This window comes from Lepidochelys kempii, chromosome 10, assembly GCF_965140265.1.
Source record: "Lepidochelys kempii isolate rLepKem1 chromosome 10, rLepKem1.hap2, whole genome shotgun sequence".
NCBI lineage: Eukaryota > Metazoa > Chordata > Testudines > Cheloniidae > Lepidochelys > Lepidochelys kempii.
Genome location: NC_133265.1, coordinates 22,270,304 through 22,284,779, shown reverse-complemented (window position 1 = coordinate 22,284,779; position 14,476 = coordinate 22,270,304). Strand labels below are relative to the sequence as shown.

Sequence of the window (14,476 nt, the reverse complement as noted above, 5' to 3'; positions counted from 1 at the left end):
ACTATTAGAAACACTCACAAGACACTCTGCTGCCACATTATGCCAATGCTTACCACTTTACTGCATTCCACATCTAAAGCTAACAACCACATTGTGCTAAACAAATAATAAATCCTCACAGGAAAGTAATCTGTTTTGGTCCAACATTGCCTAGAACAACCTTTTATCACTTAAATTATACATTGGTAAAAAAAAAAATTCAGATTATAATGTGGTTCATATCAACTAATATATATTTTAAAGGTGTTTTCATGACAGTCTGCAAGTCCATAGTGTTTCAAGTGGTGCATGAAAAATGGATGATGATATGCTTGTCATAACTATAGTCTGTTAGTGACAACAAGGATGTTCTCATTGTTCATACTTTTAGTTTCACAGATATCATTTGTTCATTGACTATGTCTTATTGTTGTACCAAGAACCAGGGTGCAGATGCTCAATTGTATCTTTTTCTAACTACACAAAGAAGAATGGTGTGACTGGTAGGCATAATGTGCAAGATGCTGTTGCACTGGCTGGTTTTATTATTTATTTTATTGAGCAATTGGTCTTATATAACACCATATCAAACAACGCCACAGACATGGATTTAAAAACACAAGAACATAAGAGATACAAAGTGAAAATCTGCCACAGCAGCAGCACTTATTCCTCCTACCTACTATGCATAAGTTGATCACAAGTCATGTGACAATATAACAAACTCCTCCACCAGACGGAAATTCTACCTCAGCTACCTCAGCCCTCCAACCTTACCTACTTAAGCAGATGGGCTTTGCAGCATGCCTGGAAGGTCAATAAAACCATTAGGAAGAACATTCTGCCATCAGTCTCAGAGGCTCACAGACTTTAAGGCCAGAAGAGACTATCACGATCATCTAGACTGACCTCCTGCACACGGCAGGCTATAGAACATCACCCACCCACTCCTGCAGGAGGCCACAATCTCTGGCTGAGTTACTGAAGTCCTCAAGTCTTGATTTAAAGACTTCAAGTTACAGAAAAACAACCATTTAATCTAGTTCCGACCAGAATTGACCCATGCCTCATGCTGCACAGGAAAGCGAACACCTCCCCACCCCAGGGTTTCTGCTACTCTGACCTGGGGGAAAATTTCTTGGCGACCCCAAACATGGCAATCAGTTAGATCCGGAGCATATGGGTGAGACACACCAGCCAGACATGGGAAAGAATTCTCTGTAGTAACTCAGAGCCCTCCCCATCTAGTGTCCCATCACCAACTGTTGGAGATATTTGGTAATAAGCTATATGCCATTGTAGGCAACCTCATCATACCATCTCATACCACCATACCATTAAGGTGGGCTACCTTAATTGATGATTCTCATTAAAGTTGGTATGGCAACACTCATTTTTTCATTTTCTCTGTAGATAGATATATATCACAAATGCATGTAGCCAGCTGCTGGCTACATGCATTTGGTAAAAGCATTTCTGGGCCCTGGTATAATGTGATTATCCAACAGATCACCCTTGATGGGGGATCCACCAGTACCCCAGATTGTGCCCCCAAGTAACAAATGGCAGCCAAATGCTCTCAAAGGAAAAGATATCAGCTTTACCATATTGTCTATTTGCTTCCTCCAACCTACCAACTACACCTCAGTCTTATTAACAACAATATACAGACTGAGGTCCAAACAGCCAGTTCTCATTCACACCTCAATCTCCCCCAGATGTTGGGGTCAGGCATTCAACAGCCTTGGGTGAAATGGAGATATAAACTTGGGCGTCATCAACATGTTGAAAGCAATTCAATCCAGACTCTCACTAACCCTCCTTAAATCCACAGTATTTAAAAAGACAACTTGCACTAGTCTATATATGTTTATGTTTTATGATTTAAATATTCTAGTAATTTAATTGTCACTACTAGCATAGTTCTGCTTTTCATAGTGAGGCTAATTTTCAATTACAAAGAATATCTTTCTCCTCATGATAGCAAACAAAGTGATAGATCAGACCTTAACTGCTCTTACAGGTACACAATAAAGTTAATGATGAAAAAGACCAAAACAATTACTATGCAAAATCATTAGATTCTAGGGAACACAACTGCTCAACTTGGGCAGGAGTGGGAGGGAAATCACCAAAAATTCTTTTTGCAAACTCTCTTCCTGTTACTAAGCCATTTACTACAATTCCACATTCAGTTCTGGTAAAAACAATTTTCTTGTTCCTAAGGAAACCAGTCAAAACAGCTAAAGAAAATTTATGTTCACAACTGCCATGACACTATCCCAAATTAATTCATGTTTAATTATTCATTTTATATGTATAGATTTCTGATTTTTATTCCTTAACTTCTAACAGTAAACCAGCAGCTGATCTCTCAGATTAGCTCACTTCCTGAAAAAAAAAAATCCCACACTATAGAATTTCAGAAAGTGTCAAAAGTTAAAAGCAAACTGAAGTTTTATTTTCAAAATAAAAGAGTCCCCTGTACATTTCAAAACAACAGATTGTCATTTTTTCCACATAAAAAATCAGGGTAAGTGTACGGTGACCCCCACAATATGACCAGGACTTAACTATCACTGCCGCAAGTGTTAGGCTATGTCTACACTACACTGCTTTTAGTGATATGGCTGTGCCGCTACAGTGTAGCTTCTGTTTGTTGGTAGGAACAAATTGTTTGTTGGTATTTACAAATTTACATTTGTAAATTGCACTTTCACGACAAACAGATTGCACTACAGTACTTGAATGAGATGAACTGAAAAATACTTTTTCTTTTATCATTTTTAGTGCAAATATTTGTAATAAAAATAATATATACTTTTATTTCAATTACAACACAGACTACAATATATATGAAAATGCAGAAAAATATCTAAAATATTTAATAAATTTCAATTGGTATTCTATTTTTTAACAGTGCGATTAAAACTGTGATGAGTCATGATTAATTTTAATTGCGATTTATTTTTTTGAGTTAATCGCATGAGTTAACTGCGATTAATTGACAGCCCTAATATATACATATTTTAAACTGTGTTTCTAAGGTGCTTAGTTAGTATAACTACTAACTAAACTTACAATTTTCGCCACTGATTGAAATACTGTTTTTCAATTACCCTACGGAAATGCCTCATAAAATGATTTTATCTGAGCTTGCAGGGGATGCCCTATTCTTCATTCCTTTGGAGATTACTGATCCAACTGGCAGCAAACCCAACCTGGCTGAGGCAGGTTTTTGCTGATATTTCTTCCTCATGAGAGCCACAAAATGTGATTCTGGAATAAAACATATCCACAGATATCCTGGGATATAATTGTTCTTTCTACCTCAAGGAAGATCATCTCTGAGGAGAGAACTAAAACAAATTCCAAGTCTCCAAGCAGGGTTGAGATGCAATATGCTGTTTGTGAGTGTGCTGTATATGAAGTGTTCAAAAGAATCAGTAATTATCAGTGCTTGGTTTGGAGGACTGCTCCAAAGAGCACATGACTTGGGAATATTACTAATTGTCCCCCTTTCATTTAAATTTAGGAGATGGTTTTCTGAACATCTTTAATTATTTGCAGTTGGATTCATACTGCTTAAAATAGGTTTATTTTCTGTATTTCAAGCCTGAACACTAACTAAGAAACAAGTGAGAACATGAACATGTGCAAGTCTATGAATCCCAAAAGTAGACAGATTGTTTCAGCTCTACCCTCACTGGAGGGTCCTTGTGCTCCCAATAAAAAACTTCTTTTGGACAGGGAATTCTCTTTAAGTGAACTCTTGGAAGCTACTTCCAGTGAAAAACTGGAGACAGATATACAGCACAAAAATTCTGAAAGAGGAAATTCTGTGTTGACATATGTGCACTAATGATCAGTAACCAGGATGTGAGCGTCTCCAGTAGTTAGAACAGATCCAGGAGTTGGGCCTAGTGGTTAGAGAAGGAGTCGGTAGTCAGGAATCCGAACCAAGGGTCAGAACCTGTGTTAGAGGCCACATGCCAGAGAAAAGGATCAAAACCAAAGACAGGAACTGGAGCCAAGTGTCAGGACCAGGTTACCTGGACCGAGGCAAGTCTGGAGACAAGGGCAGTAACTTGGCTGGAAACAAGTAGGCACCATAGCTATTGCAGCCATGGGCAAATGCTTTGAGTTGCTGCTGAACTGCTGCTGCTACTAGGCTTAAGAGCCAGTCTGAGGAATCTTCCAACCAATCAGGCAGTGTAGCCAAGCAGGCACCCTACTACAGGCTGGCTGCACTCAACTAGGTTGCCCAGAGACTGGCTCTGCTGCAGGCCCTGATTCCTGACAATCATGCATTTTGGTGAGTATTTGAAGTTGTTAAGGTTTTGCATTATAAGTGAGTTGGTGAATGAATTTCAGTGAATATCCTCCAAATGTATACCAGTATAAAACAACACCGTACATCCCTTATAAAAGTATATGACAATGAAGTTCATCCTGATGTGTAGGGTGTCTATAATGCCTTCCACAACACCTTCAGAGGCTCCAAAAGGGGACAACTGTAGACATTTAAACACAGGACACCTAAATCTGTGCAAAAGCTTCATGCTAGCTCCAACTATGTTAGTGCAGAAGGGGCTACTATGAATGGGCCTATAAGATTCTCACTTATGAGGATCCGGTGGTCTAAAACTACCACAAGGCAGCATGGAGGCACAATTTCTGCTAATTCAGTCCACAGGCCTCAAAAATAGCTGGGGAAAGAATACACTGCAGCCCTGTGGCCTATTTGTAGGTTGGTGTGTGAATGCAATTTCTTTGTTCCCGCTTAGTCCCCTACACAAAGCCAGATTAGCTGAAAGAAAAGGAGTACTTGTGGCACCTTAGAGACTAACCAATTTATTTGAGCATAAGCTTTCGTGAGCTACAGCTCACTTCATCAGATGAATCCGATAAATTGGTTAGTCTCTAAGGTGCCACAAGTACTCCTTTTCTTTTTGCGAATACAGACTAACACGACTGTTACTCTGAAACCAGATTAGCTGGACTCTGTGTTGGGAGGGATGAATTTCACCAGTAAAAAATACAAACTATCAAGGCAATTTGCCAAGTATTTGCAGTATTTGTCTCATTTTGCATTTTCTTTTGCACTTCAGAAGTAGTATGAATCCTACTACATGATTCAGTTTGCAGAATTTTGCTGGGTCTGTCTACAACTACAATATATGGATGGCTCATAAAGCATTTTGCAGAGCCTGCAAATTATGAATGGCAAATCTGACACAGTATGCCAGATTTCAGTTGACTTCACTGTATATTCAACTGAACACTGCAGGATATTTTATATACATAGATAAAAGCACTATAACACCATGATATATTCATTTTCATTCTATACAGGATTAGAGAAAGCAGATTTAAAGCAAAGACATCAAATGCCTTCATTATAACCTACCTTTACCAAAGTTGGCCCAGGCTTTGCTGCAGATAGAGTAGTTGTGGTCAGAGTAGTAGCAGTAGTTGTAGAGTGTATAGTGTGCTGCTCGGTGGTGGGGGCAGGCTTCAGGAATTCAGGGACTGCAGAAGTTAATGAGAGATACTGCTGAAAAACAAAGAAACTTTCATTAAAATTGAGCACCTGAACACTTCCAGAACACATCACAAAAACATGTAAAAAAATAAATAAAACAAATTATGACTAATCCACACACACAGAATTAAAGATATTAGAGAAAAATTAATTAGGCCATCTAGACCTTTCCCCAGCCAAAGCAGGATTGTTGATGTATTATATATTCTAGTGAATTGTTAGTCTAGATTTACACATCTCTAATGATGGGATTTTCTGCTGCTTCCCTTCAGAGAATATTCTACAGTCTTGGGACTTTCTCCAGCTGTTATTGAAGGTAACAGCAAAAGATCAAGCCTTTATACAGTGCTATAAATTTTACTGTCTGGAAGTTTTGCCTGACATTCAGCCTAAATTTTTGCCCTCTTAGTTTCATCCTGTCCACCAATTTATATCCTTTATAACATGATAATTATTTTCCTTCCTTTGTATACCCATTGTCTCCCAGTCATGCGCTACAAAATGCCATCCACCTGCACCAATGGGTGGGGAAACTTCATGGGGCCAGCTGTGAAAGGGACAATCCTAGGAGCCTTCTCTGGAGCGTGAAAACCCGACCACTTTATTAGAATGACGAGGAAAATGAAGGAAGACTTAGAAGGGTGGGAAAGATTCCTGGAAGAGTTAAATGGAGATTTCAATATGGTATTGGGGCTGGTTGCTCAAGACTGAGCTGCAGGTATAATCTGTCTTGGGAGGTATAGGTTTTGGGGTTTACTTTACTTTCAAGGTAAGTAGTGTGCACAAAGGGAGCCAGAAAGCCAGATGGCGCAGGGTAGTACAGGGGATATCACCTTGCTTGAGATTTTTCCTAACTGGTGGCAGTCAATAGGGGAGAAAACTTTCAGAACAAGAAAGTCCATTTCTGGCGTGGCAACCAATCCAGGGTCCATATTATAAATAGACAATTGGCAGAGACTGCTTGAGTAACAAGGCTGGTGGGAGCCTTCATTTTACACTGCCTGCAGTTTAACATCCTTTTTCATGTAGTGCATGTTCCGGAAATGGATAATGGTGTTGCCAATCCTCTGTCAATTTCAGGACAACAGATTTTGAAAACTTGCCGCTGGCCAGCAGGGATCCGTGGGCAATGCTCCAGCAATTCTGGGACCTTGGCTCATGATAGCTGTGAAACTAGTTGAGGACTCGGTTGTCCTGTGGACTCTGAGGGCCTATAAGCCTTTCAGAGTCCATGGAATTTAGGATACAGGGCTTCACTGTGGGTGGCCCATACCCACACACCAGGTGGTGCAATATGTAGTGCCTTTGACCCACCACAGGTGGGCTCCCTCCATTATCTCTGGCTGGCTTGTGCACCTGTCCTCCTGATATAGGTTGGTGGGTTTCCCAGACACATGCAGGCAATTCATAGTATAGAGACTCTTAGAGGGGTTGGCACAAGAGGGATGACAGGTTACTCCTAACACTGGAAACCCTGACAGAGCTGTCAATGGCTCTGCCTGGGGCTGCAGCTGAGAGGGAGGCCATGTTATTTAAGGTGGCATTTGTTGTTGCCTTCTTTGGCACTTTGAGAGTGAGTGAACTGGTGCCTATAGCAGCTGCAGACAGGTCCCAGCGTGCATTAAATGTAACAGACATACAGCTATCTGCAAAGAGTGGTGTTTCTGTGCTCAAGGTACTCCCTAACAGGCCAGAAGGGGAGAGGGGCTAATGTGGAATCAAAGAAAAGTATAAAAATTCAGGGTCTGCAGCTAGGCCTGCTATTTATACATGGTGATGACAGCTTCCAGACAAGGCATCAATTCAGCACGGTACTGAGAAAAACTTTGTAGTACTGTGGTCTTGACCCAGGTAAATTTGATACTCATTCTTTCAGGATCGGGGCTGCAACATTAGCAGCTGCAAATGGTTTTGGCCCATGGCAGGTGCAGGCCATAGGGCACTGGAAATCAAGTTTTACAGGACTTACATCCACACCAATGAAAAGATTGCAGGGAATGGCGAAATGTAATTAACCCATTGTGCTTGTTTGTTTCAGCAACTACCCAGAGTGTGCACGTTTGGATTTGTGAGCACCCGGTAGTGAACTGGGCCCACAAGAGGGCACCTAGGATGGTAGCTAGATCTCAGTGGGCTTCAGGGCCAAAGTGGTTTGCATTCAGAACAGGCATGCAGTGGGATCAGCTCATGCCTCTTCTGCACTCACTTACAGGCCAGGGTTGGGAGCAGACCCAGCCCATGTGGACAATGTTAGAAAGAAAGTAAATAAGGGGGTCACTAAGATATTCCAGGAGAAAGAGGGTTCAGTGATACAGTATAAGGACATCCCTTACAGTCAGCGAGACGGGATGATGGTGTATATCTGTCAGATGGAAGTGCTGACATACTGCTACAGCATGTGCAGACATGGACTGGGCAGGTGTTGTGACTCTAGGCAGCATAGGTGGGTGGGGAATGACTAAGCTAGTCAGTGGTGGCCCCTGTGGCTGGTTTCCAGGACAGTTAGGAGAATAAAATGAAAGGTTCCCAGAGGTAAAAGACCTGGGATTTCGGTGATGGGCCTTGGGCTAATGTGATAGGTTGTGACCCCGTGTCCTTCGTGGGCTGAGGTCAGACTATGGCCTTTGCGAGCTAAGGTCCTCACCCTGCTGCACCCTTTGTCCCCCTTGCATCCGGGAGGGTGCTAAGACTCAGAGAGAGTTGAGTCCTGGTGAGGGGAGCCTACCCACATTAAGGGTTATATGGTAAGGAGCCCTTTAACTCCTGCACTGGAACCAATTACATGCCTGGGTAGCACCCCTACCCTGTGTTAAAGTTTAATAAAAGTTGTGACCTGCCGCTTAATTCCATGCATGCATCTATTCTCATTTTGCCACTGTGTCCCCATGAATTAGTTTTTATAACCTTTGCAGCCCTCAATCTTAGTTCTTTAAATTCCCTCCAGTTTGTTTACAACTAAAAGGGACACCATCAACTTGAAATGTAGTTCATTTCACAAAATGAGAAAGGTAGTTCTGAGGTATAATATCTACCCTGAATCTCTCTGCCAATTCTTGTGGGGTGACACACTGACAATTTCCTACAATATACTGAATGAACCTTACTGAATTAAGTTAAACCTTATTGAATCAGGATTAATACCTTTGGGGTACATTCTATTAAGAACACAAAAATGTATGTGTTATTGTGGTATTGTATGTATTTCTCTAGTAGAGAGGGAGATGCAGAGGTGATGACTTTCTAATGTGCTAGGGCGTGCTCCCCCTGGCTCTGCCCTAGGCCCTACCCCCACACCACCCCTGCCAGCACCCCACCTCTGCACTGCCTCTTCCCAACCCATTCTGTCCCCTCCTCCAAGTGCACCCCACCCTCACCCCACCCCAGCACCTCCTGCACGCTGTGCACAGCTGATTGGGAGGGCTGCCTGTGCGTACTCAGCACCCACCTTTTTTTTTCTCTGTGGGTGCTCCAGCCCTGAAGCACCCATGTAGTCAGCACCTATGGGGAGATGCTAATGTACTTCCTCTGCTATGAGTCCTTTGAAGCCACCCACTGGAAAGGTACGCATTTATTAATTCAAACTACATTCTCCAGGGACCAACGGACAAAGAAAAGGATTTTAGATAAATAACCTGGTTTTAGAATGGGCCTTGGGCTCAGACATTCTCAGTGTGGGGTTGGAAGGGACTGGGTGTTTGTTCTGAGCTGAAGCTGTGATGAACAGGTAACCACAAAGGCTCCCCTTGGGTAGGGCTGAAGGACTGATCCTCACAGAGTCCATGTTAGGGTTAATTCTGCTAAGCTTATTAGCATGTATACAGGGTCTTTTATCATTTTTAATATGTTTTCTCTGTAAAGCTTTTTACCTTAAGAATAAAGTAGGCTTGATTAGGAAGTGCTGTGTGGTAACATATCTCTGTTTTTTCTCAGGCAGGAGGTTAACCATGAACAATATAATTGTAAAAGAGCTAAAATAAAACTTATTTTGAGTAACTGCAGCACTACTCATTTTCCTTATTCAGCCTTTTAAATCCTAAAACATGCAGTAGTATCAGTACCCATGATTATACTTACCTAGGCAATGATACTACAGCCAACTCTCAATGAATGGAATTTTACAGGGATGACCATATTTGAGGTTTTCTTAACAATGCAAGGTTAAATGCAAACAGCATCCTACCTGCATGGAACAAAGTCTACGGCCATCAGAGATCAATGGCACAAGGAACTAAATTTAAAGTGGTAGTTCTGTGTAATTCCCTGACCTAGCCAGTCAACATTTCTTCTTTTTTTCCCTTCAGAGTATGGCTTTTTATTAGTACTATTAAAAAATACCCCACCCCAAACCAATCGAACCCTGCCATTTCACTGACACTAGGAATCAAACTGCTGTCTCTCAAGCAAACATCATGTTACTTGAACTTGAACAGTCCAGCTGCCACACAGTCAATTACCTGTTCTCACATTGACAATGAGGTGCAAATTGAAAGGGCTGTGAACTATATGAAATATGCAGCTTGGTGGACTCCTCATTTTTACAATAGTTCTATTTGGGGTGGGGAAGCAGGGGGAGGAAAGGGCAAACAATGTCCTTCATTTTCTTATCATGTTTTCTAATTTAACAGGTTTTAATTGTGGATTGGTTGCCACTTCTCTATTTCTTAAAGGAAATATGTAAAGACAACAATAAAAGAACAAATCTCCCATTTCCCATCACAGATGTGTTATTTCTGCACTTTCTCCATTAACTGAAAGTGAACATGCATCAGGTTAACAGCTAGTCTGAGTGTATTAGGAAAGTAATTTCACATTGCTTCATCGAGCAATGTACTTCAATGTTCAGAAATTGGTCTAAAAATAAATTGGCTATTAAGCAGCAGTTATCATCACTTGACATGTTTGAAGTAATGAGGTCAAAACACCTAATCCTTACCAGATGCAAACATCTTAGGTGAAAGCAAGATGACTTTTGGGTCATCACTCAATCTGTGCTGAGGGATCATAAATGTTTTAATTCTTTAAGGCCTGGAAACATGTACAGGAGGAAGTCTTCAAAGAGTCCTGACTATATGCCATTGTTTTCAAAATATTCTTTATATTTTCTGTTGTAGTAAAATGCCAGGTTTGTCCAAGGAAATTAACAGAGTGAAAGAGCAAATTCCCAGGCACATGTTCCACATGTGGGCTCTTATTCTTATATCTCAAGAGGAACATGAAGATAAGCATCTGTTTCAGTCTGTGGAGGAGCAGTTTTGTACTTCTAGGTGTATATGTAAAAGAGTATGGAACACAGTGTAAAATCTGCAACCAGAAGATTTAAAGCCCTATTTGAAGTGCTTTTCAAATTAGCTGTAAGTGCTCTGTTGTGTTGTTGTTGCTATCATGTATCTAACACTTACCATGCGAGTATTTTTATTTAACTATCCATAAGGACCCTAACTCTTCACTTACTGATCTGATTTCATGTGGTTTGTTTTCATTTCCCCCAACACACATTACATTTTCTCCATATGGAACCTAATTCATGTCACAATCTGCACCCTCAGGAAGGAATGCACTTTAAATGATGTACACTATCAGCTGCCTTAGATAGACATGTTTTTCTTTAATTTGAATTTTGCAATCTTTTTTGTATTTTATCATGGTGGCGGTCAGGAAAAAGGTTCAGAAAAATTCCAGTTTCTGCCATGCCTTGTATAAAGTAGCTGCAATTTTACAGGAGTCATGGCTAAGGTGACCAGACAGCAAATGTGAAAAATCAGGATGGGGTGGAAGGGTAATAGGAGCCTACAATAGAAAAAGACCCAAAAATCAGGACTGTCCCTATAAAATCAGGACATCTGGTCACCCTAGTCATGGCTATGTTAGAAGTCCACTGGCTCAGTTTAAAAATAAATGTACCGATATAAAGTGAGTTTAAACAACAAATGGGAAAATGTTCCAAAGTGCTCAGTTATGTATTTTGTTCTTTGTATATAGAACCTTCATGAAACACCCTGAGCTCCCTATGAAGTTCTTCTGAAAATCCAGCACTAGATTACAGCCATGATTAACCAAAAGAGATATTACACGTTTACATTAATACCCATTACTCTGGCCATTAAAATTGTTACCTCCTTAAATCTTTCCATAAACTGTAAAATAGCTATTCTTAGTTGCATTGCAAAAGCTACACATGTTTATTTTAGAGTATACAATTAAGAATGTATAGTATAAGCACCAGAAGATCCCAAACATCACTATCAATGGGTTATTAGAAATCTATATGCAAATAAAAAACACTTGCAAGATATTGGGTTGAACATTTAAGTGTTCATGAGCGCAGTAATATGTAATAAGGAGGAAATCTGGCTAAGAAGTGCAAGACATAGGAAAAGAAAAAAATAAGGTGTTGGTAGTGTAAAGAGGAATGAGAAAAAGACGGATAATTTTATTTAGGGAATAGTGACTACCTTATTTCCTTGAAAGCAACTGGACTTAAGATCAAATTCATTACTGACCAACAGTGACCAAAAGTCTAGTGGAAGTCTGGTAACCTTCTTTAAATGAGTTGGTGGTCTCCAGTTCCAAGTGGATAAGTGTCCCCCTATCAAAAAAGCCCAGCACCATACTTATACTAATCAGCATCCATGCTGGCTATTTCAAAGAAATCAAGGACCAAAATGGCACAAAGAATTAACAATAGAGGAAAACCAATAGTCTGACAACATCTAATACAAGTAGGCATCATAAATAATGGTCTACTGAGTAACTCAAAGGCTGGAGATACCAAAACTGGCTGTGGGAATCCAGCGAGAGGCACTCATGATAACAATGCCCAGATGACTATATTATACACATAGCCATCTGTTTTAGGAATTGGTCAGACTTAAATTTAATTTCCAGTGCAAGTGATGTTAGTTCCACTGATATTCTGGCAAGTTGTTTTCCAGCAGCATTTTTATAAGATGTTTAAAGATGCAGAAATATTCAAGGTCAAACAGTGTCACTGTCCTTTCTAGACCACACAACTATGTTATTGTGAAGATTTTTTTTTTGTTTTCTTGCAAAGCTCAAACTATTTTTGCAGTTCAGAGGAACTGTGAAAGAGGGAATCAAGCATCTCAACATTCCATTTTGCGTATTTAAACTGTTCTAGTTTTCACCAATCAGTGGATAGATCTTATGAGCGCTTGAAATGCAATTCCAAATTTTATTTATTTTATATTATATATATATTTTCTTCTAAATTAGGGCTGTCAGTTAATCACAGTTAACTCACTCAATTAACTTAAAAAAAATTAAGATTAAAAATTAAAAAAATTAAAAGATTAAAAGATTAAAAAAAATAAGATTAAAAAATTGCGATTAATTGCACTGTTAAACAATAGAATACCAATTGAAATTTATTAAATATTTTGGATGTTTTTCTACATTTTCAAATATATTGGATTCTATTAAAACACAGAATACAAAGTGTACAGTACTCACTTTATATTATTTTTGATTACAAATATTTGCACTGTAAAAATTATCAAGAAAATAAATAGTATTTTTCAATTCACCTTATACAAGTACTGTAGTGCAATCCCTTTATCGTAAAAGTGTAACTTACAAATGTAGCTTTTTTTTGTTACATAACTGCACTCAAAACCAAAACAATGTAAAATTTTAGACCCTCCCACTCAGTCCTACTTCTTGTTCAGCCAATTGCTAAGACAAACAAGGTTGGTTACATTTACCGGAGATATTGCTGCCTGCTTCTTATTTACAATGTCACCTGAAAGTGAGAACAGGTGTTCGCATGGCATTTTTGTAGCTGGTGTTGCAAGGTATTTAAGTGCCAAATATGCTAAACATTCATATGCCCCTTTGTGCTTCGGCCACCATTACAGAGGACATGCTTCCATGCTCATGGCGCTCATTAAAAAAATAATGCATTAATTAAATTTGTGATTGAACTCCTTCGGGAAGAGAGAATTGTATGTGTCCTGTTCTGTTTTACCTGCATTCTGCCATATATTTCATGTTATAGCAGTCTTGGATGATGACCTAGCACATGTTCTTTTTAAGAACACTTCACAGCAGATTTGACAAAACGCAAAGAGGGTACTAATGTGAGATTTCTAAAATAGCTATAGCACTCAACCTAAGGTTTAAGAATCTGAAGTGCCATTCAAAATCTGAGAGGGACGAGGCGTGGAGCATCCTTTCAGAAGTCTTAAAAGAGCAACGCTCCAATACAGAAACTACAGAACCCGAACCACCAAAAAAGAAAATCAGCCTTCTGCTGATGGCATCTGACTCAGATGATAAAAATGAATATTGCGTCGGTCCTCTCTGCTTTGGATCGTTATCGAATGGAACCCATCATCAGCATGGACGTATGTCCTCTGGAATGGTGGTTGAAGCTACAACAGTGCCAGCTGAACACACCTGTTCTCACTTTGAGGCGACACTGTAAACCAGAGGTGGGCAGCATTGTCGCCTGCAAATTGTAACCAAACTTGTTTGTCTGAGTGATTGGCTGAACAAGAAGTAGGACTGAGTGGACTTGTAAGTTCTAAAGTTTTATATTGTTTTATTTTTGAATGCAGTTATTTTTTGTACATAATTGTAAGTTCAACTTTCATGATAAAGAGATTGCACTACAGTACTTGTATTTGTATGAATTGAGAGCCACTATTTGTTTGGTTTTTTAGTGCAATTGTTTTAAATAAAAAATAAATATAAAATGAGCACAGTACACTTCGTATTCTGTGTTGTAATTGAAATCAATATATTTTAAAATGTAGAAAAGATCTAAAATATTTAAATAAATGGTATTCTTTAACAACAGCGTGATTAATCATGATTTTTTTTTAATCACTTGACAGCCTTATTCTAAATGGTATAAACTGTTAAACTAATAATCCAAAAAAAAAATAATGGGGGGTAACAGTGTTTCGTACTTTAAGTCTACAAATTTTACAA

The 14,476-nt window shown here is 39.4% G+C and overlaps 1 protein-coding gene and 1 long non-coding RNA gene across 19 annotated transcripts in view; one reads left to right on the top strand and one right to left on the bottom strand.

Moving 5' to 3' along the window:
• Positions 1 to 14,476, bottom strand: part of MRTFB (myocardin related transcription factor B) — a 203,036-nt gene that overhangs the window by 40,148 nt on the left and 148,412 nt on the right. For 14 of the 16 annotated variants that reach the window (XR_012161142.1, XM_073362397.1, XM_073362400.1 and 11 more), the window contains one exon: positions 5,390 to 5,536. Coding sequence is in view for 15 of the 16 variants with exons in the window: in XM_073362397.1 (XP_073218498.1) it covers positions 5,390 to 5,536 (147 nt within the window). In the remaining variant the exon portion in view is untranslated. The remainder of the gene's footprint in view (positions 1 to 5,389; positions 5,537 to 14,476) is intronic. The other 2 variants (XM_073362387.1, XM_073362390.1) reach the window with 1 other exon arrangement.
• Positions 1 to 14,476, top strand: part of LOC140918318 (uncharacterized) — a 95,468-nt gene that overhangs the window by 59,850 nt on the left and 21,142 nt on the right. The window lies entirely within an intron of this gene.